Consider the following 25,629-nt stretch of genomic DNA (forward strand, 5'->3'; position numbering starts at 1 on the left):
TCTCGGAAGTGGATGTTGCACTTTCGTGAAGTTTACGACGATAATGCGCTGAAGAAAAAAAAATTTATTAACCTGTGGTTTCAGGAATGAGGAGTACTAATTTCATGCTGATGTTATATCATTCGAACTGTTTTCGTATTGTGATCGTGTTCCATTTTATATTGTTTACAAGTTTTATATTAATGCCAACCATTAATGCCGCGTAAGTATCAAATTAACTGCCTAAAAATTTATATACCACCGTACGAGTACGAGAGTATACGTATACGTATACCGCACTCTCGCAGCTCTCTATCTTCTTACGCATTTCACGATTGCTTGTTGTACGTTATCAATATTGGTCAAAATCAACCTAATCTGGTACTGTGTACGCCATTTCTGGCTCGTAGTCAACTTGGCAGGGGCGTTTTTATGTCTCGAAATATATTTTTTTCCAAGCTCGAATTTCCCATTAATATTGATTATATACGCGAGAACTTGTTGTGTTTTTACCAAGGTGTATACTGTATACCTAGGTATTGTAGGTATTTATCGCAGATTTAGGCGAGATTTGATTTGATAGATTGCTTTTTTTTTGTATTTTGGGCTTTTTATTCAACCGATCGAATTCTCGACTGAATTTGATACGCGATGAATGTACATTTAAATTCAGCTTATACGTTAGGTACGTTTTGACGAAGAAAAAAGCAAAAAAAAACCGAATTGATATGTCAAGTGTCCTTATCCTTAAGTATACTTATTTGCGAGCTTTTTTATCAGTCGACATTCATACTCGGTTGATATTTTTTCGGTCAACTTTTAGGCACAAGAGAGTAGATATCTCGTACGTATTTTGAAACACTTCGATTACCATAAAAATCTTCACATCTGTTATCTCACATATGTATTGTGTAGTATTGACGATGCTTTCTCGCGAGTATAAATATCAAGTATACTCGAACTAAGGCCTTTGGTAAAGAAAACGTATCCTAAACTTTTACACGCGTTAATGGGCTAATGAAACTCGAATGTATAAAGTAAAAGTAACGCCTATTTATACTCGTAAAAGCAACCATCGTTTAAGTAAATAACGATCAATTCGCGTTTAGCCTACCAAAGGATTTGTTTACAATCTGTTTGATGTCGATAATTGCCCAATTTGAGAGTTAAATTTAATAAGTTACGTCGACTCGTATACGTAGACGTACTAACTAGGTACCTACCTATCAACATTTACTTACGCGAAGCGAATGAAAAATCAATAAACAGCCCAATGCGTGGATTCACTTTCGGTTTCGTCGCCGCAAAATGTTGAATTTCATCTTTGTAGGTATCGATGGCACGAAACGAGATGAAAAATATGGCCTTTGAAAAGATCTCTTTTATTATTTTGTTTTCGCATACGAATCGTTACCTAAGTACGTGAAATTTTAGGTGTTTAACCAGGAGGAAAACATATATTTCAGTACCTATATAAATATACCGAGCGAGTTCTGCTGAAAATTACATTATGGTAGTTTTCATTCTGGGAAGCAGCGCGTAATTTTCGAACGAGAGGAGCTGGCGACTCTTTCGAGAATACCACTTTTTCCCAATGCCAATTGCATAGAAATTTGTGAAAATTATTTCATTCGGGTTTAAAAACATGATTGTGAAATCTCTCGGAATATTCCAAGACCCACGCCCATTTTGTGGGAAAATTTTTACAGACAATTATTGTGGTTTATGGTAAATTCAATACTTACCTACGTGTACTTATAAGGAGTCGAAATACTGATTCTGCGAAGGATCCCTCCTTTCATTAGATAGGTAGGTGATCAATTGCCCAGGACTTTGGTGTATTTTTTTGTGTAGTAATGCTGGCATTTTGTATCAAATATGCCTAGTAGAAATTTTTTCGATCTTGTGGGTTACTTTGCTGAACGAATATTAGGTTCCTATTGCTAATTACTATAGGTATGCTCGAGTTGAAAATGTGCATTGCTCCTTAATTTTTGAAATTATTAATGTCGTAAAATTTATTATAATGTACTTTTCGATTTGTTTGTTCATTTTTCAAAACGTGAAGTACGAGGTTTGGTTTGAAATGAGTGTGCATTTTTTGTTAAGAATAATTGGTACTTAATACTTGGATATTAGTAGGGGAGCCCGCAAGGATCTATTGCAGCGCCCTCCCCCCCCCCCGATAGATCCTCCAGGACAGTTTTTTTCTTGAAGGGGAGAGTTCTAAGGAATATTTCTAGCCCTTGTCCTAAAAAAAAAGCGACCCTGCTTACACAATGGTAGTCGTTTTGATTGACAGGTGAGCCGAAATCGCAGATTTTGCAATATAGGACTTGCACGAATTTTTTCAAACCGTACAGAAGTGGATCGAAAGATCAGGCGAAAATTTATCAGCTGTCAAAATTTCAAGTGCTGAAGTGCCTTTCTCGATTTTTGGTGAATTTTTGAAAATCAAATTTAGGCCAAAAATGAGGGAAAAAATCAAAATTTTATCAAATTGACCAAGAAAACTGAAATTTGAAATATACCCCATTTTCGACATATCAAATCGATTAGAAACTGTTTCAAACTGTTTTGAGCAGTTCTGGAGCCTCCAGCAGATTTTTGAAACTCGAAATTCCCACAAAATTTCATCAAATGGAGTTGGAAAGCCGAAATTAACTCTGCAAATTAATTTCAATACGCTACGAAGTCGACTGCAGGTGGATTTCAAGTTGTTGTGGAGCCTCCGCTAAATTCTTGAAAATTACTAGAGCCTCCAGTAGATTTTTGAAAATTTGAAATTTCCCAAAATTTCATCAAATATGGAGATGAAAAGCCGAAATTCATTCTGCAAGCTAACTTCAATACACTACCAAGTTGACTACTGGTGGATTTGAAGTCGTTTTGGAGCCTCCAGCGACTTTTTGAAAGGTTGTATGGCGTTTTTTGGAAAATTGAAATTTCCAAAAAAGTAGCTGGAAGCTTCAAATTAAAACCACCATGCAGTCGACTTCATATCGTATTGAAATTATGTAGGTCCATTTGATAAAATGTTGTGAGAATTTCAAGTTTCAAAAATCTGGTGGAGACTCCAGTAATTTTCAAAAAGTCGCTGGAGGCTCCAAAACGATTTGAACCCACCTGAAGTAGTCTTCAGAGGGTGTTAAAATTGGAGTACAGAGTAAATTTCGGCTTTCCATCTCCGTTTGATGACATTTTGGGGAAATTTAAGGTTTCAAAAATCTACTGGAGGCTCCAGTAATTCTCAAAAAGTTGCTGGAGGCTCCAAAACAACTTGAAATTCACCTGCAGTCGATTTCTGGCGTATTGAAATTAGTTTGCAGAGTAAATTTCAGTTTTCCAATTCTATTTTTATGAAATTTTGCGGAAATTTCAAGTTTCAAACATCCGTTGGAGGCTCCAGGAATTTTCAAGAAGTCGCCGGAGGTTTAAAAATTACTTAAATTCACCAGCATGCATTTCCAACTTTGTTTGGTAACATTTTGAGGGGCTTTCGATCATCAAAAAATCTGCTGGAGGCTCCAGTAATTTCCAAAAAAGTCGCTGGAGACTCCAAAACGACTTGAAATCTACTTGCATTCGACTTGATAGCGTATTGAAATTATGTTACATTTCAACACTGCATTATTGACGAAATTTTTTGGAAATTTCAAGTTTCAAAAATCCGATGGAGCCTCCAGGAGTTTTCAAAAAGTCGCTGGAAGCTTTTAAAATTACTTAAATTCACCAGCATGCATTTCCAACTTTGTTTGGTGAAATTTTATGGAAATTTCGATCATCGAAAAATCTGCTGGAGGCTCCAGTAATTTCCAAAAAGGTCGCTGGAGGCTCCAAAACGACTTTGATTCTACCTGCTGTCGACTTCTTAGCGTGTTAAGATTTGTTTACATTCCAACTACATTTGATGAAATTTTGTCGAAATTTCAAGTTTCAAAAATCTACTGGAAGCTCCAAGAATTTTCAAAAAGTCACTGAGGCTTCCCAAAATGACTCAAATTCACCAGCATGGACGACTTGATAGCGTGTTCAAGTTGAAGTGCAGCGTGAAATTCGGATTTCCAACTTCGTCTAAAGTACCTAGTATTTTGTGAAAATTCCAAGTTTCAAAAATCTGCTGGAGGCTCCAGAACTGCTCAAAACAAATTGAAATAATTTCCAATAAATTTAGCATGTCAAAAATAGGGTATATCTCAAATTTCAGCTTTCTTGGTCAATTTGGTGAAATTTTGATTTTTTGCCCTCATTTTTGGCCTAAATTTGATTTTCAAGAATTCACCAAAAATCGAAAAATGTACTTTGGCACTTGAAATTTTGCCTACTCTTTTGATCTACCTCTGTATGGTTTAAAAAATGTCGCGAAAGTCCTACGTTGAAACGCAAAATCTGCGATTTCGCGCCTCACCTGTCAATCAAAGAGGCCGCCATTTTGTAAGTAGAGCCACTTTTTTTTTTGAGGACAAGGGCTAGAAATGTTCCTTAGGACTTCCCCTTTAAGAAAAAAGTTCCCCCAGCTGAATTTATTTGTTTCTGTTTATAGAATAAAGTAAGTACCTAAGTAAGTAATCAAAGTTGATAAAACAGATGTCTATATCTAACTCGGTTAGGTATACCTAACTCACCTACTCACTCTTAGATTAATTTATAATGGATAAAGAACTGTGCATACCTGCAAAAAATCATCTAATCCTGCGTGTCTGCAATTTTTCAGCAAAGTGGGGAGTAATAAATTCGGTGATTCTAATATTTCGAATATCTTGGAATCTGTCAGCGCAAGCTACGATAAAAGAGTTCGTCCTAATTATGGAGGTAAATATCTGCACCAATTTGCTCAAGTACATATACCTATGCTTATTTTATTTAGTGCTTTTACACGAGTATCTATCTAGTATCTACATATAAGTACCTACCTACCTATACCTACATGCATAATATAAACGTGATGATTATGTTTCAGGACCTCCGGTAGAAGTTGGGGTTACCATGTACGTTCTGAGTATAAGCTCGTTATCAGAAGTACAAATGGTGAGTTTTTACTACCTACGAGTAATAATATTTATGTAGTCGTACATAAATGTATGTGTGCCATATGAGATAGATCTATACCTACACGTAGGTAGGTTACTCGAAATGTTCACTCGTAAAATTCAAAGAATATACTTTACGCGAATCAAAATTCTTGGAGAATTGAAAAGAAAGTCTATCATGCTTACCTACGGATAAACCTCTCGGGAAAAAAAGCTACAATAACAATGGAAATATGACCTGACGGAATATTTCCAGAGTTTATGCCACTCAATTAGTCCTCAATTCAAAATTTCAGCAATTTTTTCGAAAAAATTTTGTGTCTAAAAAACACTTTTCTATTTCATGATCTAGGCATGAGCAAATCGCGGTGTCTTTTTAGAGTTTCAGCAACGAGTTGAAAATTGAAATGCATTAATTACATAGGTAGCTACTTACTTTACATCAATTTTTGTAGTGAATTTGAATTACAAGTTGTGATCGGGAGAAAGGGTGGCGTTTCAAATATTGTAGTTGCACCAGATCCTGATTTTTCTCGAGGACCTGGAGCGAACTTTTTTAGATCCTTCAACATTTCTCATCACGGCTTTATTTAAATAATAATTAGACATTCGTCACAAAAGACATTGCTCATTTTCGAAACCAAAACTTGTCAGAAAAATGTTACTGCAAGAGGATACTTAAGGCACGGGAAGATGAGCAGAAAAAATTTCAAAATTCCACCACTCTTCCAAACTGTACTTTAGAGAAAGGAGAGTAAATGGTCATGCTGCCCGCCCTCTTCATTCCGAGGCAATTAATTGAGATTCGAAAGTCCGATTTGTACATTCCTGGCGCAGAACCCGCTCGCACTTGTAGTCAAAAATGTTGGCCACAACTCTGTGAAATAAGAGCGAGTGGCTCTCGTGCTCTTCCGTTCACATGCTAGAGCTATTTGGGATCAAATATTTCGCTCCTGGCGCAGAAGCCGCCTATGTTTCTGTGCAAAATTTCTCATCTCTACTCTTCAAACATTCGTAAAATAAGATTGAACATCCGTTGCAATGTGCATTTCTGAATTTTGAAAACATGCAGTGTAGAGGAATATAGCGAAAACTCGTTATTGCAGGAAAAAGAGGAGGAGGGGAGGAATCGGGTAAAGCGAGTAAAAAATCCAACCTCGAAGTTCTCCAATTTGAAGATCACTATTTTATTCGTTCTGGAGCGATTTCAGCTCGAATTTTTTCATTCCTGGCGCAGAATCCGCATACTACGTTTCTAGGCCTTTCCTTTCACTACTCTATACACTCCACAGACATTCGCGGACGAAGATTAGACGTACACATCGCATCGGTACATTTTTCTGGAGATGGTTTTCCAAACGTAAGGGTTAAAAAAGCGATTGCTCCTTTCACCTGCCTGTTCGTTCTGGGGCAATTTGAGATCAAATTTTCTAATTACTGGCGCAGAACCCGCCCCGGTCTCTCTATTGGCAATTTTTCATCAGAATCCACGCGCGGTGTCCAGTCATCGACTGTGACTAAAAATCTATTTCCTATTATGAACGTTCTTAATTTTAACTCCTCTGTTCCACCTCTCCTATTCAAAAGTTTTTTTTTTTCAAAAATTTCCTACACAATTTTGTCAGTGTTCTACTTGCGTTTATTAGCCGTCTTTACTCGCTTCAAATTTCATCGTATAGTTTGTAGCATTTCAACGCATTGTTGCCAAATCTGTGAAAAGTCGTCTTAATTGCTCGCCTGATTCGCGAAACCGCTCCAAGTGTCCCTACCCTCCTCTCACTACATATAAGCACATACATTAATTATTACATACTTACGTGTATCGTCTAAACTTTATTTATGCATCGCACTTAACGATTCGTTTGATTCTTACGCAGGATTTCACGCTGGATTTTTATTTCCGGCAATTTTGGACTGATCCGAGGCTAGCGTTTCAAAAACAACCGGGAATCGAAACTCTGTCTGTCGGTTCAGAATTCATCAAGAATATCTGGGTGCCGGATACATTTTTTGTAAATGAAAAAACGTCTTACTTTCACACAGTTACTACCAATAATGAATTTTTAAGGATAGGACATAATGGTAGTATTACAAGGTCCATGAGGTAAGTTTAATTATCAAAACTGACTCGAATAATGTTACAATCAATGTGGATGAAAGCATCGTATAGAAGACACAAATACTCGTACTACGAGGATGGATCTCGTGAAAAAAAGACGCAAAAAAAAATATCTACTATTTCCACTGTTTCTAAACATGAATTTTCGCAAGCTTTTGAATTTTTAATTAGATACCTAATATGTACCTGTGTACCTATACTAGGTATTCATTCAAATTCTAAAATTGTGGAGTCAAAAAAAACGACTCGTCACGAAAAAACATTGTTTTTCATGTAGACCTCTCAAAGTAGCAATTTTTGAAAGCGTTTGCCCTAGCTTGGCTCGGGTCTCTGCGTTCTTTTTTTTCAAATTGAAGTTTGAACTTCCAAAGAAATCTATCATTCAAATTCCAAATTCTTCAGTCTTCCTCTGCTCCTCCTGCCAGTTGGAGTGTATTCTTTGACTTTTTGAGAGGACCGTTCATCAGGCATTCTGTCAACGTGTTTTCGCCATTTCTTTCTGTAATCTTTCGCTTGTCTAATGATTGGCTCTGCTCCTTGCTCCTTCAGGATGTCTTCGTTCCTTTTCCTATCTTGTCTAGTATATCCTGCTGTGGCTCACATGAATCTCATTTCCGCTGCGGTTACTCTGCTTTTTATATCCTTTCTCATTGTCCATGTTTCACTTCCATACAGCAGCATTGATCTCTCCAGGATATTGTAGATTCTTATTCGAGTTTCGGCTCTGACTTTTCTTGGAGGTATGGCTCAGTTTATAGCTCCGCTTACTCTCAGGAATTTACTGATCTTAAGTTGTGCGTCAATTTCTCCTTCATATGACAGCTCACATCTGAGATATTTAAGCTTTTAACTTGTTCCACTGGCAGTCCATTTACATACAACGATTTTACTATGTATTGGCTCTTTCCCCTCGAAGGCCATCACCTTTGTTTTTGACGACGAGATTCTCATTCCATACTTATCAGCTACTTTCTGAAGATTGTACATTGCTCTCTGCAAGTCATCTTCGTTGTCAGCAAAGACCACCTGATCATTAGCAAACAGTAGGGTATTGACATGGGTGTTGTTGATGTCTAGCCCTTTCGGCTTGGTTTTCAGCCATTCTTTAATCATGTCATCAAAGTAGATGTTGACCAGACTACATGACATTGGGCATCCCTGTCTTACTCCTCTTCCTATCTTCTTTGCTTCCGACATGTTTCCAGATCTTACTCTTATTACATTATCTGTGTATATATTTCTTCAATTAGGCGTACTATTTGTTCATTCACTTCAATTTTCCTCAAGATTTCAAACAACTTCTTCCTTTGTACTCAATCATACGCCTTCTCCAGATCAACAAAGCACATGTGGGTCTCCAGGTAATATTCTCATCTCTTCTCCATCAGCAGCTTTGTTGCGTATACCCCATCTATTCATGATCTTCCCTTTCAAAATCCATTTTGGCATTCCAATATTATTGGCTCTGCATGGCTCTTGATTCTTCTCACTAGCATCTTTGCAAGTATTTTGTAGGTGGCATTTAGTAGGATAATTCCACGGTAGTTTCCTGGGTCATTTCGGTTTCCTTTTCTGAAAATGGGTATTACAATTGCAGTGTGGAAGTCTTCTGGTATGGTCGCACCTGATAGTATTTTATTGTAGAAAGCTAGCAGTCTCTTCTTAAAGGTTATTGTGGCGTTCTTGAATAAATCTGTTGGTAATTCATCACTGCCTGGGGCTTTTCAATTTCTGGAGCTTTTCAATGCTCCATCTAGCTGTTCCCAAGAGAATGGCTCATACTTGTTCTCCTCATGGTTTGCCGCTTCAATTTCATTGTTGGGATCACTCCATAAGTTCGCGTAGTATTCAACCATTTTTTCACAGTCTGGTGGGGCGCAATGTTGGCTCTGTGTACCTCATCTTCCGATATTCTTTTGATTATTTTGTACACTTTTGGTTTCAGTTTATATGTATCCCTCATTCCCTCTCCATGTTCGCCACAAACCTTTTGTATTGTTCCCCAGTTGGATGAAAATCTGCTCTTCTGCCAATAAATACGCGGTAAAGAGCAGTTTAATTGGCGTTTTATACTTCAACGCGACTTTAAAATACTGCCATGCAGCAGATTTTACAGTTTTCAAAATCATGCTTCAATTCACTGACATAATTTGAAGCGACTTTTTAGGTTGTCACATTTTCTGCACAGCAGAAAAAAATTTCTGCTGATAAACACGCCACAAGAATATTTCGTAGCATATTTTTATCACGTAAAGCCGCTACGCTTCTAAATTATGTGGCGTATTTTTGCACGATGAAAAAACCAGCCACAAAAATATGATATGCAAATATTTCATAGCGTATTTATTCGCATATTTGCTGAAAAACGAGCGTAAATGTGGTATTTTGCGCGTGTGTTTCAGCTTAGTATATAAATCTTTAGTCTCATCTACCAAGTGCTCTGGTGGCGTAGGTAGCAAGGATTCCGCTCACAGATCCGGGGACTTGAGATCGATCCCTGCTGGTGCCAAAAAATTTTTCATAAATGTTGATCAATGGCAGATTTTTACGCGTAAATAAAATACGCGCTGATTAATGGGCAGAAAAAGCATTGGCGTAAAGTGTTAAATCTCCTGCCCGCGTTTTTATGTCGCGTAAGAGCAGATTTTCACCCAATTGGGTCCTGTTGTGTTTCAGTTATCATCTTTTGTGTCTTGCGGCACTGTTCTTTGTAGCTTCCTTTGTCTTGTTCCTTCTTTGAACTCATCCACTTCTAGAAAAGGTCTTGTTTCCTCTTCACCTCTCCTGAGAGTTTGTCGTTCCAGATTTTCAGCTTTTTGTGGTTTTGTCTACTTGATCTTTTTCCTAGTGCCTCCTCTGCTGCTCTCTGTACAATAGTTTTCAGGCATACCTACTCCTCTTCTACATCCTCTTCTATTGGTAAGTCTTTTTCAATGATCTCCATTCTTCTTTTATACAGCCAGTTCGTTACTGAATCGTTTAATGAGTTGATGTTGAGCTGCATCTGTCTACATTCAGTTGTCTTTCCTATGTTGTTGACTCTAATGGCTGCTTCGACAAGATGGTGATCTGATCCGATGTTGTAGCCCGAAGGAGGAGGCATCTGCCAGGAGCCCCCAACTGACCCAGTCCGTGCCTGTTTTGAGTTGAAAGTCACTCAGAAACATTTTTAGGGGTGGAAATGAACCTGAGGAGGACATATGACCTGGCAAAACATCATCTTTTTGGCAACCCGGTGTAAAAAATTTTCAGCTATAGAGTTGACCATGATTAATCATCCAGATTGAATGTAACATAATATACTCAACTAAAATTTGGATTGCCATTATTATATTGACAAATTAAGTATTATAAGAATAATTGCATTTAGGTACAATATCTACGTATTCATAAATTTTGGTTTTTTCAAAATCCTTTCAGATTAACTATCACAGCCTCGTGTCCGATGGATCTGCAGTATTTTCCAATGGATAGACAGTTATGCAAAATTGAAATAGAAAGCTGTAAGTGGATGTTTTTTTAAACTGCTGGTCACTTTACACGTAATGTAATATTTTTATGTAGGTAATTAATTCACTTCACGAAAAAATCTAACAAAAAGTACCAATCTTTAAAAAGTAAAATTTTCTTCAAAACGTGTCTTTGATAAACTGAATTTTTGGAACACATTCGTTTGTATGTGTAAAATTTCGAATTGCATGAAACAAAAACCAAAAAAAAAAAATCATCGAAATATTGTAACGAAAAAATAAGGAAAAAATTTTTTTAAAAAAAGCGAAACACGTTGTAAATAGGCACAATAACTTGAACCTATTGACCACGACGTTATGACTTTTGTCATTTTTAGATAATTTTCTCTCAAAATGCAAAATGGATATCACGAATAACGTTTTTTTTCTTCTTTTTAATTAATTGTGCAATATTTTATCACCGAAAATGTCATCTATTATTAAATACTTACGCAGCAGTAATTTTCTGGCATCGGTAGTGTTTTTTTTTTCTTTCGCTGATACGAATAATCAGCTTTTTGTGTTTACAAACTAGAAGATCTTTCGAAAAGACAGAAGGAATTCTTGTCCAGCCCTTTACACAGGACTGAAGGGTTTTCGGTTGCGTCCCTTTGAACACTATAACTACTCTTATTATTTTCTGTTCGCCTGTCTCGATGATTGGTATGGTGGAAAAGGTCTTTTAAAAATTATACTTGTATTCACTTTATTGAAATCACTGTTTTTTCTTTTGCTTAGGGCGTAGGTACACTACCGTTACCTATTTGTAATAGAATTAGGTATTTTACTATGTATTAATTCGTCGTAACTAAGGCGTCGAAGAATGTCTATACTACTCGCTTAACAACACCGGGTGAATCTGTCATGTGGAGGGGAAGGTGAGGGAAAAAACCATTGCAATACAGTGCCCATATTTTAATACGAATGTACTTTGCATGAGTGAGTACATAATTTTTGGTATTGGTACTTGGTATTTTTTGGTCAAAACGAACGCCCGTGTTAAGCGACTCTTCGACGCTGTAGTTACGATGATAATTTAGTGATAACCATAGGACATAATTTTTCTCTTTTTTTATTCTATTCCTTTCAAAATCTTCCGCAGCCTATTTTGTGCATTCTTTCCAAATACAAACTCGAAGATATGTGTACCTGTACCTTTTACGATAGCTAATCGAATTTAGTATGGCGAATGAGTTATTTTATCGCCATTTTATTCGATGTTAGTATAGCTACTCGTAATATGTATAGGTACCTCTAGCTATACGCGTTTGTATACCTCTAGATCTAGTCTATATTATTATGTCTCATATTCACACCACCTTATACCACTGTACCACGTCTTATTGAAATGTTTGCGCGTATTTGTGTGTTGTTGAAGATTTTGGTTGGTAATATTTTAATTTCGGCCCTTTTCTCCTAGTACCGCACTAAACGACCGTGCTCGAGGAGAAACCCGGTACCCAACAACTTTTCGCTGTACCAGTACACATTTAATACCTAGACTTACACTACATACACGTATTGTATAGAGTACATTTTACATTTTACAATTTTTTATATACGTATACGCACGCAGCGTCCGTATCGTGGCGATGGCGGCGACTTGACTCTTCGCTGCTGCCTGAAAAATTATAACGAGTATAACACAGAACGTATACGTATATTTGAATACCTACTACTTATCTACTTGACTTTCTCAGTATATTACTTATAACTCATCTTGAGCAAGTTTCTGTATCGTATTATATATACGCGTATCGCATTCGCATGCTTATGAGATTTTTTATTTTGCCGCTTACCTATACCATATTTTACACCTAATCACTTACCTGTATAGGGGTTTTCTGCGCGGTCTCAGCTTTTGTTTAGTGCCCAATATTGTCGAAGCATCGCTCTCATCTTAAAGTGCATTATCGTGTGCGAATTGCAGAGATTGTCGCGCAAGACGAGTCTGATTTTGATCTGGGAAGTCCGCATAAGGATCTATTCCACCCCCCCCCCCCCCCCGGTCGATCCTCCGAGACGACTTTTTTCTTGAGGCGGGAGTACTAAGAAACATTCTTAGCCCTTGTACTCGAAAAAAAAGAGGCCCTACTTACAAAATGGCGGCCATTTTGATTGACAGATCAGCCGAAATCGCAGATTTTGCGTTCCAACGTGGAACTTGCACGAAATTTTTTAAACCGTACAGAGGTAGATCGAAAGATCAGGCAAACCTTTAGCACCTGTCAAAATTTCAAGTGCTAAAGTGCGTTTTTCGATTTTTGGTGAATTTTTGAAAATCAAATTTAGGCCAAAAATGTGGGGGAAAATCAAAATTTTAGCAAACTGACCGAGAAAACTGAAATTTGGGATATACCCTATTTTCGACATGCTAAATTGATTGGAAACTGGTTTGAGCAGATTTTTGAAACTCGAAATACCCACAAAATTTCATCAACTGGAGTTGGAAAGCCGAAATTCATTCTGCAAACTAACTTCAATACGCTAGAAATCGACTGCAGGTGGATTTCAAGTTGCTTTGGAGCCAGCGACTTTTTGAAAATTACTGGAACCTCCAATGGATTTTTGAAACTTGAAACTCCCCAAAATTGTATCAAATGAAGATGGAAAATCTGGGGGAGACTCCAGCAATTTTCAAAAAGTCGCTGAAGGCTCCAAAATGACTTGAATCCACCAGAAGTCGTCTTCAGAGGGGGTTAAATTTGGAATGCAGAGTCAACTTCGGCTTCCCATCTCCATTTTGGTGAAATTTCAAGTTTAAAAAATCTACTGGAGGCTCCAGTAATTTTCAGAAAGTTGCTGGAGGCTCCAAAAGACATTAATTGCGGAGTAAATTCCGGCTTTACAACTTCATTTGATGAAATTTTGTGGGAATTTCGAGTTTCAAAAATCTACTGGAGGCTCCAGTAATTTTCAGAAAGTTGCTGGAGGCTCCAAAAGACATTAATTGTAAAGTGAATTTCGGCTTTCCAACTCCATTTGATGAAATTTTGTGGGAATTTTGAGTTTCAAAAATCTACTGGAGGCTTCAGTAATTATCAAAAAGTCGCTGGAGGCTCCAAAAGACAACAATATTGCAGAGTAAATTTCGGCTTTCCTACTCCATTTGATGAAATTTTGTGGGAATTTCGAGTTTCAAAAATCTACTGGAGGCTCCAGTAATTTTCAAAAAGTCGCTGGAGGCTTCAAAAGACAACAATTGCAGAGTAAATTTAGGCTTTCCAACTCCATTTGATGAAATTTTGTGGGAATTTCGAGTTTCAAAAATCTACTGGAGGCTCCAGTAATTTTCAAAAAGTCGCTGGAGGCTCCAAAAGACATTAATTGCAGAGTAAATTTCGGCTTTCCTACTCCATTTGATGAAATTTTGTGGGAATTTCGAGTTTCAAAAATCTACTGGAGGCTCCAGGAATTTTCAAAAAGTTGCTGGAGGCTCCAAAAGACAATAATTACGGAGTAAATTTCGGCTTTCCTACTCCATTGGATGACATTTTGTGGGAATTTCGAGTTTCAAAAATCTACTGGAGGCTCCAGTAATTTTCAAAAAGTCGCTGGAGGCTCCAAAACAACTTGAAATCCACCTGCTGTCGATTTCGTAGTGTATTGAAATTAGTTTTCAGAATGAATTCCGGCTTTCCAACTCCATTTGATGAAATTTGGTGGAATTTAGAGATTCAAAAACCTGCTGGAAGCTCCAGAACTTCTCAAAATTGTTTGAAACAGTTTCCAATCGATTTGGCATGTCGAAAATTGGGTATATCCCTAATTTCAGCTTTCTTGGTCGATTTGGTAAAATTTTGATTTTTTCCTTCATTTTTGGCCTTTTGATTTTCAAAAATTCACCAAAAATCGAAAAAGGCACTTTGGGGCTTGAAATTTTGACAGGTGATAAATTTTTGCCTGATCTTTAGCTGTTTTTAAGTAAATGCATCACGAAGTTGTGTTGAGAGAATTGTGGTGATTATTTTTCTCAACTGTTGACAAGTACGTATGTATTTATGAGTGAATTTTGACCTCTCTAGCGAGATGAAGTTTCCAAAAACATCAATGTACTTCACTATTTGCACAAAAACGTTGGCTAATTTGAATCTTAAGGTTATTATTGAAGAATTAAAACAGTCGAAAATTTGATATGCTCTAGAGAGTGAACGACAAATCTTACAACAATAATAATAAAACCAAAATCGTATCTAAAAAATTGATTTTTCAATCATCAGAAAGTCATTATAAATGTAGATTTTTTCCTGAGAGGCTCGATTTTAAAATTATTTGTCAAAAGCATGTTCAATATTAAATTAAGCTTATAAAATTTCAAATTCTCGAATATATTTTTGCATTTTCGGTCAATTTTTTAAAAAAATCAAATTTTGGCACAAAAACGAAAAAAAATATATGAAACTCTACTAAATTAATAGAAAGAATTTTGTGGAAATTTCAACCTTCAAAAATCTGCTGAAGGTTCTAAAACTGCTAAAAACGGTTCGAAACTGTTTCCAATCGATTCATTGGATCAAAAACAAGATGCATTTATGTATCAGGTTTCAGATTCTGAGGTTGTCAATTTGGTGAAATTTTCATTTTTTCTCCCATTTTTGGGCCAACTTCTCTTCAACGAAAAAGGGTACCTAACAGTAAATTCATTCTGCGAGAGCAAAAATCCTGCGAAAAAATGTAATAATCGAAATTGAAATTTGTTTACTAATTTTATAAGGTGGAGAGGGGGAGGGTGATTGAAAAAAAAAATGTTTAAAATCCGAATTAAAAAAAGCAGATTTGGTTAATTTCTCGAAGAATTTTTTCCGGATGAAATAAGTACTTACGAGTAATTCGAGATGGCAATTTTTTGAAATTTTTTACGTAACCTCATCTCCGAACACCCTGTAGAAAGGAATCGAGCGTGCCAACTGTCATTTTCAGAAATGCTTGTCGCGAAAATTTAGCACTCGACTTTAATGTACCTTACCTACTTACGTCATGCATGGCATGGCATGGAAATGTTGTTTTTTTTTCCTTTTTCCCCAGAATTCTCGCGTTATTAATGTAAGTATTTCAAATTCTTATCCAAATTAAAGAACAAACGAGGAAAAACGACACGGCGATGGAACGGTAAAATAAAATTTTCATTTTTGTTAAAGTACGAGTATAAAGACGTTTATGTCAGAATATTCGGCGATGACGTTGATTTCAAATCCTCGGCGCGGCGTTCTCGTTTAAAAAGTTGCAATCGTGAAAATCTCTACGATACGTAGGTACGTACGACGTACGCTAGAGGGCGTAATTTGTTACTTCTGTAGGACAGCCCTCTTAAGAAAATTGCTTTAAAATAATCACCCTGGTGAAAAAAAAGAAGAAGAAGAAAAAGAAATGTACATTTGCTTATCATATAGTGTATGTCACGTTAGCGCGTTTCATCTTCTTGATAAATGGTAGATAAAATGTAGGTACCTTCTAAGACTAACCTACTTCTATATTTTCGGCTTCTTTTCATTTTTTCCCTACCAGCTTTAAGTTTTCACAATTTTCATTGCGACCTCAAAAGTTTTCATGCCTAAATCTGACCAAAAAAAAAAAAAAACATCGCAGATGCACTTTACTACCTTAGTAGGTACCTTACCTTGGAAAAATTTCATACTAAACTCAAGGTCCGTGTATTCTTAATTTTTGCCGTTTCCATGCACTATAAATGTAGGTATGGAATTTGAATATTTTTCGACAATGATCAGCACCTGCGAACTCACGATGTGTGTTGTTAGTAGAACGACGCGAGTAGACAACCGAACTGTATTTTGTAATTCGGTATGCAAAATTCATATCACAAAATTTTAGCTACCTACGAATTTTTACTTTATGAATAATTCGAGTATGTTACCTTTGTACTTCACATCAGCACAAATTTACCAAGTTTGGGTACCATGTTCCAAAACTTACCTCTACCTGCATATAAAAACGTCGAGGTCAATTTTGTTGAGTTGAATCGTGGCACATTTGTTTATATTAAGATGATTTCAAAGATATCTGATTCTGTTAATTTCAGTACCAAATTTGCTGCGTGATAATTAACCTTCATTTATAGAATCGTGCCTTCATATTCATTCAACTTATCCGATTGTTTGTCGCCATTTACCGATTTGCTGGCAACCTCGAATACAAATTTCATAACTATTTTTGAAGAGAAGTGGTCAAGAATTGCTCAGTGTGAAGGTCTGAAACTTGCACAACCGAAGTATCCCCTACTTATATGCTCGTTGGGCGGACAGAACATGGTCGTAAAATACGTATTAATCTAGTGGCTATTATCGGTATTGGGCGAATAATTTTTCAAAAAGGATTTTGAAAAGACGTAAGATTAATATTCTTCTTCTCATCGCCAGTGAAACTCATCTCATCTTCCTCTATACCCTCGAACCCATCTGCTCGTAAGCTCGTTATACGTATTCATACGACTCGGCTTCTTAATTTTTTTTCTCATTCTTCTTCTACTTTCTTTATAATTTTTCATTTTGATTCCGCTTTCGCATGTTCGCTTAGTGAATGAAAATATATACCTAGTGATTAATTGGAATTAAAATTATGAAAAGAAAAAAAAATTAATGATGATGATGATGATAATAATAATAATAATAAAAATGCTTAGTGAAAAAAATATACCTATAATAATAAATTGATTGAAAAAAAACCACGAAACAAACTTCTAGTAGGTAGGTACTTATACCTATTAAAATTTAGTTTGGAAGACGTTAGTCATATCTTTATGTGTCTGTCGAGTGTAGTTGGCTACACCATGAAAGATATTCGGTACAGTTGGAAAGCGGGAAAATCCTCAGTCGGAATCAGCAGTGAGGTTTCACTACCTCAAATTCGAGTGCTCGGGTTCAGGCAAAGAAAGTCCGAAATTAATCTTACCACAGGTAAATCTCAAAAAGTATTATGAACAAAAACAAAACAATAATATTTAACATAAATAACTGGTAACAATATAACGAAGGGTAATGACGATCAAAAAAAAAAAAAAAAAAAGTAAAGTGGAAAAAAGTGCGAAGAGCAAGAACGAGAGCTATAATCAAAAAGAGGAGACATGTACATACAAGAAACATGGCAGCATCCCATCCCATCCTATCCCATCCTTTCCATTCCTTTCCTCTTCCAATTCCAGTAGGTAGTCTTCTTCCTTTATGCAGAACTTCCTGTCATTCTCCCTGGTATTTCTGTTGTTTTAAGTGTACTTATAAATTTACCTATCATGAATCTGAAAAGAAATTTGGTTGCGATATTTTTCGATTGTCTCAGTTGGTTACACTATGAAAGACATTAGGTACAAGTGGAATCAGGGACCAACATCTGTGGGTGTTTCGAATGAAGTGTCCTTACCGCAATTTAAAGTACTTGGACATAGACAAAAAACATTTGAAATTAGTCTCTCGACAGGTGAGTTGTTTGTTTTTGTTTCCTATCTCATTTACATACTACATACATTACATACTTACCTTAGTCTACCTATTACTATATATTCTACTACTTACATGTACGATGGATTAATCACCCGGATTTCACGTATTTGATGAATGTTATTTATTCGTATAATGTCGTTATATGTATTTGAGGTAAGGTGAGAATCATGCTGCCTTGTGAGATAACAAAAAATTTATAGTTTAATCAAAAATATTCGAGCAGATGTTTTTTACCTTTTGTTCATTTTTTAAAGCTATTTAATTTAGTATTGTTTCGTGTTGATTAACTCACTCATACCTAACGAAAAACTTGATTTTTTTCATTTTGAATTTCGATAAAAAATTTACAACCTGGGTCATTCCATGCCAAATCACCAAAATTTGCACAAAAAATTTTATTTTTTCTTACAATTTTTAAACTCTTTGAAAACAATGGTCATTGGTGTAAATGTTGAAGAGAATTGGTGACAAAACACTGCCCTGAGGCAGTCCATTCTTTTGCCGCCTCCAGGTGCTGTTTTTACCATCGAGTGTCACATAGAATCTTCTATCTTTCATCAACATAGTGACTATCTGTGTAAATTTGAAATCCTTTGTCAGTTGGTACACCTTATACTGGAGTAGTCGGTGGCACACTGTGTGAAAAGCTGCTGCGAGGTCGACAAACACTACTCCAGTGACTTTCTTCTTTTCAAAGCCATCTTCAATGTGTTGTGTTACGCGTAATATCTGGCCAGTGCATGATTTTCCTGGTCTAAATTCAGCCTGCTGCCTAATTAGCCCCTCGTCTATGCAGTCATGCATGCGATTTAAAATGACTCTTTCAAAAATCTTGTATAGTCAGGGAGATTGGCCTGTAACTCTTTGGGTCATTTGCATCTTTGCCTGGTTTCTGTAATGCAATAACATGTGCCTGTTGTCATAGTCCTGGCATTTTTGAAGTTTCTATACAGGCATTTAACATTTTTTGGATCCAATTTATTGCCTTTGGTCCGAAGTGTTTGATCTGTTCAGTGTACATGTTATGCACACCAGCAGCGGCAGCAGCCTTCCTATTTTTGGACAATTTGACTGGACTTCACTTCTTTGTTAGTAATTGGCGTGGCAAAGTTATTCACTTCCACATCCATGCATCTTACCATTTTTGTTGTCAGTCTTGCCATTCAGGAGTAGTTGATGAGCTACTTAGTTAGCTGTAACCTGAGTGAAATTACTCTGTTGGGTTTTGCCTCCATCAAGTTTCTTCAACAGTTGCCAGGCTCTTTGACTATCTTTGCAGAAATCCAGATTTTCTACTAATTCCTGCCATTTTTTCTGTCTAGATTCTGCTATATCACTTGCTAATTGGTTTCCTAGTTCAATGGTTTCCTCACTGAAAGGATTTTCATTAAATTTTTCAACATACTCCTTGTATTGTGTCATGAGGTGCAGCTCCATTCCAGAAATATACTCCTTTCTTGCTCCCCTTGGAATATGATCTTTTGAGACTTTCTTAACAATTTCATTGAGGAGTTCATAATTTTCTGGTATTGGCAGTAGGTCGTCTATCTTTTCTTCAATTGCCTGTTTAAAAGATTCCCAGTTGGCCTTTTTCAGATTGAATCTTGGAGGTGGGGTTTCACATTTAACTGGGCTGATGACCGCTTTAATTTCACATATAATTGGCCTGTGTTGGGTTTGGGGAATTGGATCTACTACTTGTTTGTGACATAGACTTGAGATTCGCTCCGAAACAAAAATATTATCTGGGTTATATCGCATTTATCCATTCTGTACATGCGATTGCTAAAGCGGGGTTTTCTCGCCCTCCGATTGGCCCGTTAACAGCGCCCTTCTTATCACCATGCTCTATCTATCACGTATCACACTATCACTTCGCTGACTTCGCTCAAAGACCTCGCTTCACTTCGATTTTTTCGCCGGCATAATTAAATTTGTTCTTTTTGCTACAATTTGTATGTAGTAGTGTTATGTAAAATACAGAATTATTTACTACCACTTCTACAAAATCCTGCAATATTGTGGAAAATTGCAGGAAGTTGCAGCAAATAAAACGAAACGAACCTCTTGGTCTTGATTATTCGAATTAGTGAATTACTCGCAACATAAGTGTGTTTATTCATTATTGTTTGAATAATTTTGACCAAAGAGGTTAGAGGCATACTATCATACTGCGTTTGATATATTTTTACTTGCATAGCGATGTAGGTGGCTAAAGTCATTCATTATTTTTATCTAATTTTATTACTTTGCCAAATTGATGGTGATCGTGATCGAATTTACTCATAACAGTCATAACGCATCAAAATGTTTCTCTTTCTTTTTTTGTATTTACATAAGCTTATTGTGTTAAGAATGGATGTGAAGTTATCAATTTTTCGATACCGCTTATTGATTTTTGCATTGCTAAGTTCAAAATTGAATAAAGACTCGGTTTCGGCACATCGGCAGTGCAAGATTTGCAGCTGATGGAGGCGGAGCTTATCGAAACGCGAAGGAATTGGCCAATCAGAGGGTGGCATAACTCCGCTTTAGCAATCGCATGTACAGAATGGATAAATGCGGTTATATCCAAGTTTCCATCTTCCACTATTGAAGAATGCTGGCAGTTTTGCACCGAAGACTAAGCTAAGCTGCTGCTTTTCAGCCCATTTCTCCACTAGGTCACCATCTGTATCATTTTCAGCATATCCCCAGCTCACACTATGGCTGTTGAAGTCTCCAACTACTATTCTCGTTTTTGTGGGTAGGACGTTGCTGTTTTCTGTCCATGTAAAATCCACGTTTGGTGGTTTGTAAACTGATGAGATCAAGTCATTTCCCATGTCGATTGTTAGAATCTCGACATTATTTTCATCAGACAGTGAAGTACTTATTACCTTCATGTTTAACTTAACTAGTATGGCACTTCCATATTTCTCATGGGGTCTATCAATAATAAGTTTCATTCCTTCAATTTTTGACTTCCGGCTTTCTCTGCGCCTGTGTGTTTCTTGAATGGTGATCACATCTATGTTCAGGTTTTTGACCATTTCAGCTAGTATAACTTCCTTTGGCCCTAACAGGCCCTCTATGTTTATGGACATGGTCCTTAAGGAAGGAGTCCTTGTCAGAGGCCCTGAGAAGGGCCATTTTAACCTGGGTGTAGGGTGCATGTTCGACCGGGGATGGGATGATTTTACAGTAGTTGAACTACTGTTTCCGGAGGGCACCAGCTTATTAAGAAAATTTATTCACAGTTCTTAAAAAAAGCATTTGCGGAGGCTCATCCCTTGCCCCCCCCCCAGTTTTTGCAGTGAAAGTTCAACTTTGGATTTTTCTAATATTTAACCTGTGTTTAGTTAACTGCAGTCATCGAAGTCTTTCAGTTTCGCAAAAAAAAAAAAAAAAAAAAAACGTCCTGGACATTCTCTCACTGAAAGGTTAGAACGGATATGACAATAGGTAGTTGTAAAATTTCATCGAAATTGGAGTTCCTCACTTTATTATTTAGTAATCTGCTCGATCAAAAATTCCAATTTTGCATTTAATGATACAAATGCGAGTTTATGATATTACAGATTACAGGTTACCATCCTGTTTGTTAAGTTATAAGTACCTACTATAATGTTCAAATAGGTAAAATAGCATAAATTTAAAGTATAACTTGGATGTTATTAGGAAACTACTCGAGATTGCTGTGCGAAATTCAGTTCGTCAGATCGATGGGTTACTATCTGATCCAAATTTACATACCTTCGGGACTGATCGTGATCATTTCGTGGGTCAGCTTTTGGCTAAATCGTAACGCAACTCCGGCTAGAGTGCCGTTAGGTGTTATCACTGTGTTAACCATGACTACCTTGATGTCATCTACAAACGCAGCCTTACCAAAAATCTCCTACATCAAATCAATCGATGTGTACCTGGGAACCTGCTTCGTGATGGTGTTTGCTTCTTTATTGGGTAAGTCTCGGCAGCATTAAGGATTATCTGTGCCCTATTCGGGCACAATTTTTCCCTGCGCTCGTTTTTCACGATGACGTATTATTTCTGCGACAGAGTACGCAACAGTGGGTTACATGGCGAAACGTCTGCAAATGCGAAAAAATCGCATTTTAGCTTTGCAAAAACTGGTAGAACAACGTAAGCCGACGATTGCCGAGTACAGCAGAGCATCGACCATGTACAGCAGACCGTCGTTTTGCGGCTCTCAATATGACTGTGAACATACGCCTAAACAAACCGTTAGTATTCCAGCACTCGAAATGTGCATTTTTTTTTATATCTGTGTACTTTGGAAAAAGAACTAGTTTTTGTTTAGGTCGAGCATTTGTTTCAGGAGGTCAGATATAAATACCATCACGATTCTAGATACCCGTTTAGAAGCGTTACCTCGGAGAACACCATCAATGGTCGTCCAGACGATGAGACGCCCGCACCTCCTGTAAACGTCGTACACCCTTTGTATCCGGATAAAGATTTGAACAAATTATACGGAATCTCGCCCAGTGATATCGATAAATATTCCAGAATTGTTTTCCCAGTTTGTTTTATATGTTTTAATTTAATGTATTGGATTATTTATTTACATATTAGCGACGTCGTGGCCGATGATTTGGTACTTTTGCAGGAATCCTAAGTTCTCGTCTGTCTCTGTCTCTGTGTCTCTCTGTCTGTCTGTCCTGTTTGTACCTATTTTATTATTGTTTGGCTAATTCGTGTATATCTACGAGTACCTACGTACTTTTATTACCTGTGTATTTTCGTACCCTTCGCATCGTTTTCTTGAAACTTGAAATCATAAGTTTAATTCTGGTTTACAACCTCATACCTACCATAAAAATGTACTCGCTGAATGCAATTAAGGTTCATTCCATCGTCTTATACACATAGGGTAAGATAATGCAATGTCCTGCATTTACTTTTTTTTATTTCATTATTTTTATAATTGGCCCGAGTTTCCTTAGAAGTAAGAAAAAATAGATTCAACTATGTCTATCACGATTCTGTAATGAATAGAGGAGGGGCACTCGCAAAATCCTTTTTAGGATACCAGAAATCTAGGACCACAGGGCGCGCAAGATTATTTTTAGCCATAGACATTTCAATTCAAAAAAATTCAACTCAAATTGGAAACTTGAACTTGAATAATTTAACGTTGGATTTGAGGATTTGAAGGGATTGAGTAGAGATGACCTTGACCGAAAATTCATGAAACTCGCATTTTTCAATGGCAAAGATGGAAAAGAAGGACATTTAAAAAAGTCAAAATACGAATCAGTCGATAGAAATCAAATGTTGCATAACATTAGGCACTAGTAATTTACATACCAAAAAATGGTTTCAATTTGCCAAAAATTTCCAATTTATCAAAAATAATTGATTCATTTTTTGAAAGTTTGATACTTATGATTTCAATAATTTACTAATTCTGGTAATTTTTTTGGTAAATTACTGGACATTACTGGGTAAACTACTGGAATTTTTTTGGTAAATTACTGGTCATTTTTTGGGAAATTACTGGAATTTTTTGGTAAATTACTGGTAATTTTTTTGGTAAATTACTGGTAATTTTTTTGGTAAATTACTGGTAATTTTGTTGGTAAATTACTGATATTTTGTTAAAATAACAGGTGATTTTGGAAAATTACAGGAAATGCTGGTAAAGTACCAGTAATTTTAGGTGAATTTTTGGTCATTTTAAAAAAGTGTAAAATTGGTAAATTGTGGGTAATTTTGGTAAATTGGTGGTAATTTGACTTTGGTAAATTACAGGAAATGTTGGTCAAGTACTGGTAATGAATTACTGGTAATTTTTGATAAATTTTTGGTAATTTTTGGAAAATTTACCAAAATTTTTGTTGTTTATCACTGGTAATTTTTTGGTTAATTACTAGTAATTTTGGTAAATTACCAGTAATTTTGGTAAATTACCAGTAATTTTGGTAAATTACCAGTAATTTTGATAAATTACCAGTAATTTTGGTAAATTACCAGTAATTTTGGTAAATTACCAGTAATTTTGGTAAATTACCAGTAATTTTGGTAAATTACCAGTAATTTTGGTAAATTACCAGTAATTTTGGTAAATTACCAGTAATTTTGGTCATTTTGGAAAATTACCAGTAATTTTGGTAAATTACCAGTAATTTTGGTAAATTACCAGTAATTTTGGTAAATTACCAGTAATTTTGGTAAATTACCAGTAATTTTGGTAAATTACCAGTAATTTTGGTAAATTACCAGTAATTTTGGTAAATTACCAGTAATTTTGGTAAATTACCAGTAATTTTGGTCATTTTGGAAAATTACCAGTAATTTTGGTAAATTACCAGTAATTTTGGTAAATTACCAGTAATTTTGGTAATTTTGGAAAATTACCAGTAATTTTGGAAAATTACCAGTGTTTTTGGAAAATTACCAGTAATTTTGGTAAATTATCGGTGATTTTGGTAAATAACCGGTGATTTTGGTAAATAACCGGTGATGTTGGTAAATTGTTGGTAAATAGCCGGTAATTTTGGTAATCTACCGGTGATTTTGGTAATCTATCAGTGATTTTGGTAGTTACCGGTGATTTTGGTAGTTACTGGTGATTTTGATACAGTACTAGTAATATTGGTAAAACTGCTGGTAGATAATTTTGTGTAAATCGCTGGTAATTTTGACGAATTACCGGAAGTTTGGTAAATGAATTTCTGATAATTTTTAATAAATTATTAGTAAGATGTGGTCAATTGTATTTTAGTACCTTTTGGCAAATTACTGGAATTTTTCAGTGTTTTATTTGTTGATAATTTTTGAAAAATTATGTGCTAAGGTAACTTTCGCTATGCTAATTTTTTTGTGTCGAACTTTCTGAAATTTTCCCAGACGTTCCATAACTTGGATCAAATCCTAAAAAGGTTTTTCATAATTTCTGATTTTCATGCCCCCACGAGAGCATTTCTAAATTGGCCTAGTTAGAAAGACGAAATTTGACATGTCCCTACATTTAGAGGATGTCCCAGATATGCCTTTGAGGGTTTCTACTTTTCAGCCTCCTCCTACCTTTTTCCCCAGCCACAGAAAGCATATTTTCGAGCCTTTGCAACTGTTTTTGATTTTGTATCATCGCAGAAGCCCTCGCCCAAAATCGACCCCTTTAGTGGGTTCAGGCTTCTCTACCCATCCCCATCCTTTCTTAACCATAAAAAAGTATTTGCTTCAACAGTGTTCGCGACCACTCATCCGAGCAATTAAAGCAAAATTTCTAGCAAACGTTGTCACAAATTGCGCAAGTGTCGACTCAAAATATTCAGGCCTGTCTACCTACTGTATAATGACGATGGAAATCTCACACCTTTCGCCTATTTTTTTCTTCTCATTATTTTTTACCATTGCCTTTTCATCTCCATTTTCATCATACACATACCTATCTTTCATAATAATGTAATCTAAAGGATCTACGGGAAAAATTGGGCAAGTCCAAATTTTTCAACATTGAAATATTGATATCTCTAAATTTGTCTTTACGTTAATTTTTCCAAAAAAAAAAAAAAAAAAAAACCTGAAAAACG

The 25,629-nt window shown here is 36.1% G+C and overlaps 1 protein-coding gene and 1 long non-coding RNA gene across 3 annotated transcripts in view; both read left to right on the top strand.

Annotated features, from left to right (window-relative positions):
- Positions 1 to 23,962, top strand: LOC135839298 (gamma-aminobutyric acid receptor subunit beta-like). Of its 2 annotated transcripts, none has more exons than XM_065355274.1 (9): positions 1 to 202; positions 4,694 to 4,791; positions 4,940 to 5,007; positions 6,887 to 7,113; positions 10,549 to 10,631; positions 17,928 to 18,065; positions 21,749 to 22,033; positions 22,130 to 22,314; positions 22,410 to 23,962. In XM_065355274.1, the coding sequence occupies exons 1-9, from the start codon at positions 87 to 89 to the stop codon at positions 22,707 to 22,709; spliced, it is 1,500 nt and encodes a 499-aa protein (XP_065211346.1). In that variant the 5' UTR covers positions 1 to 86; the 3' UTR covers positions 22,710 to 23,962. The 2 variants fall into 2 exon arrangements, with proteins under 2 accessions (XP_065211346.1, XP_065211347.1); XM_065355275.1 differs by having other exon boundaries at positions 22,413 to 23,962.
- The window catches only part of LOC135841073 (uncharacterized), a 272,383-nt gene that overhangs the window by 227,288 nt on the left and 19,466 nt on the right, over positions 1 to 25,629 (top strand). The gene's annotated exons all lie outside the window — the stretch shown is intronic.

The sequence above is a fragment of the Planococcus citri genome, chromosome 3 (assembly GCF_950023065.1).
Source record: "Planococcus citri chromosome 3, ihPlaCitr1.1, whole genome shotgun sequence".
Lineage (NCBI taxonomy): Eukaryota > Metazoa > Arthropoda > Insecta > Hemiptera > Pseudococcidae > Planococcus > Planococcus citri.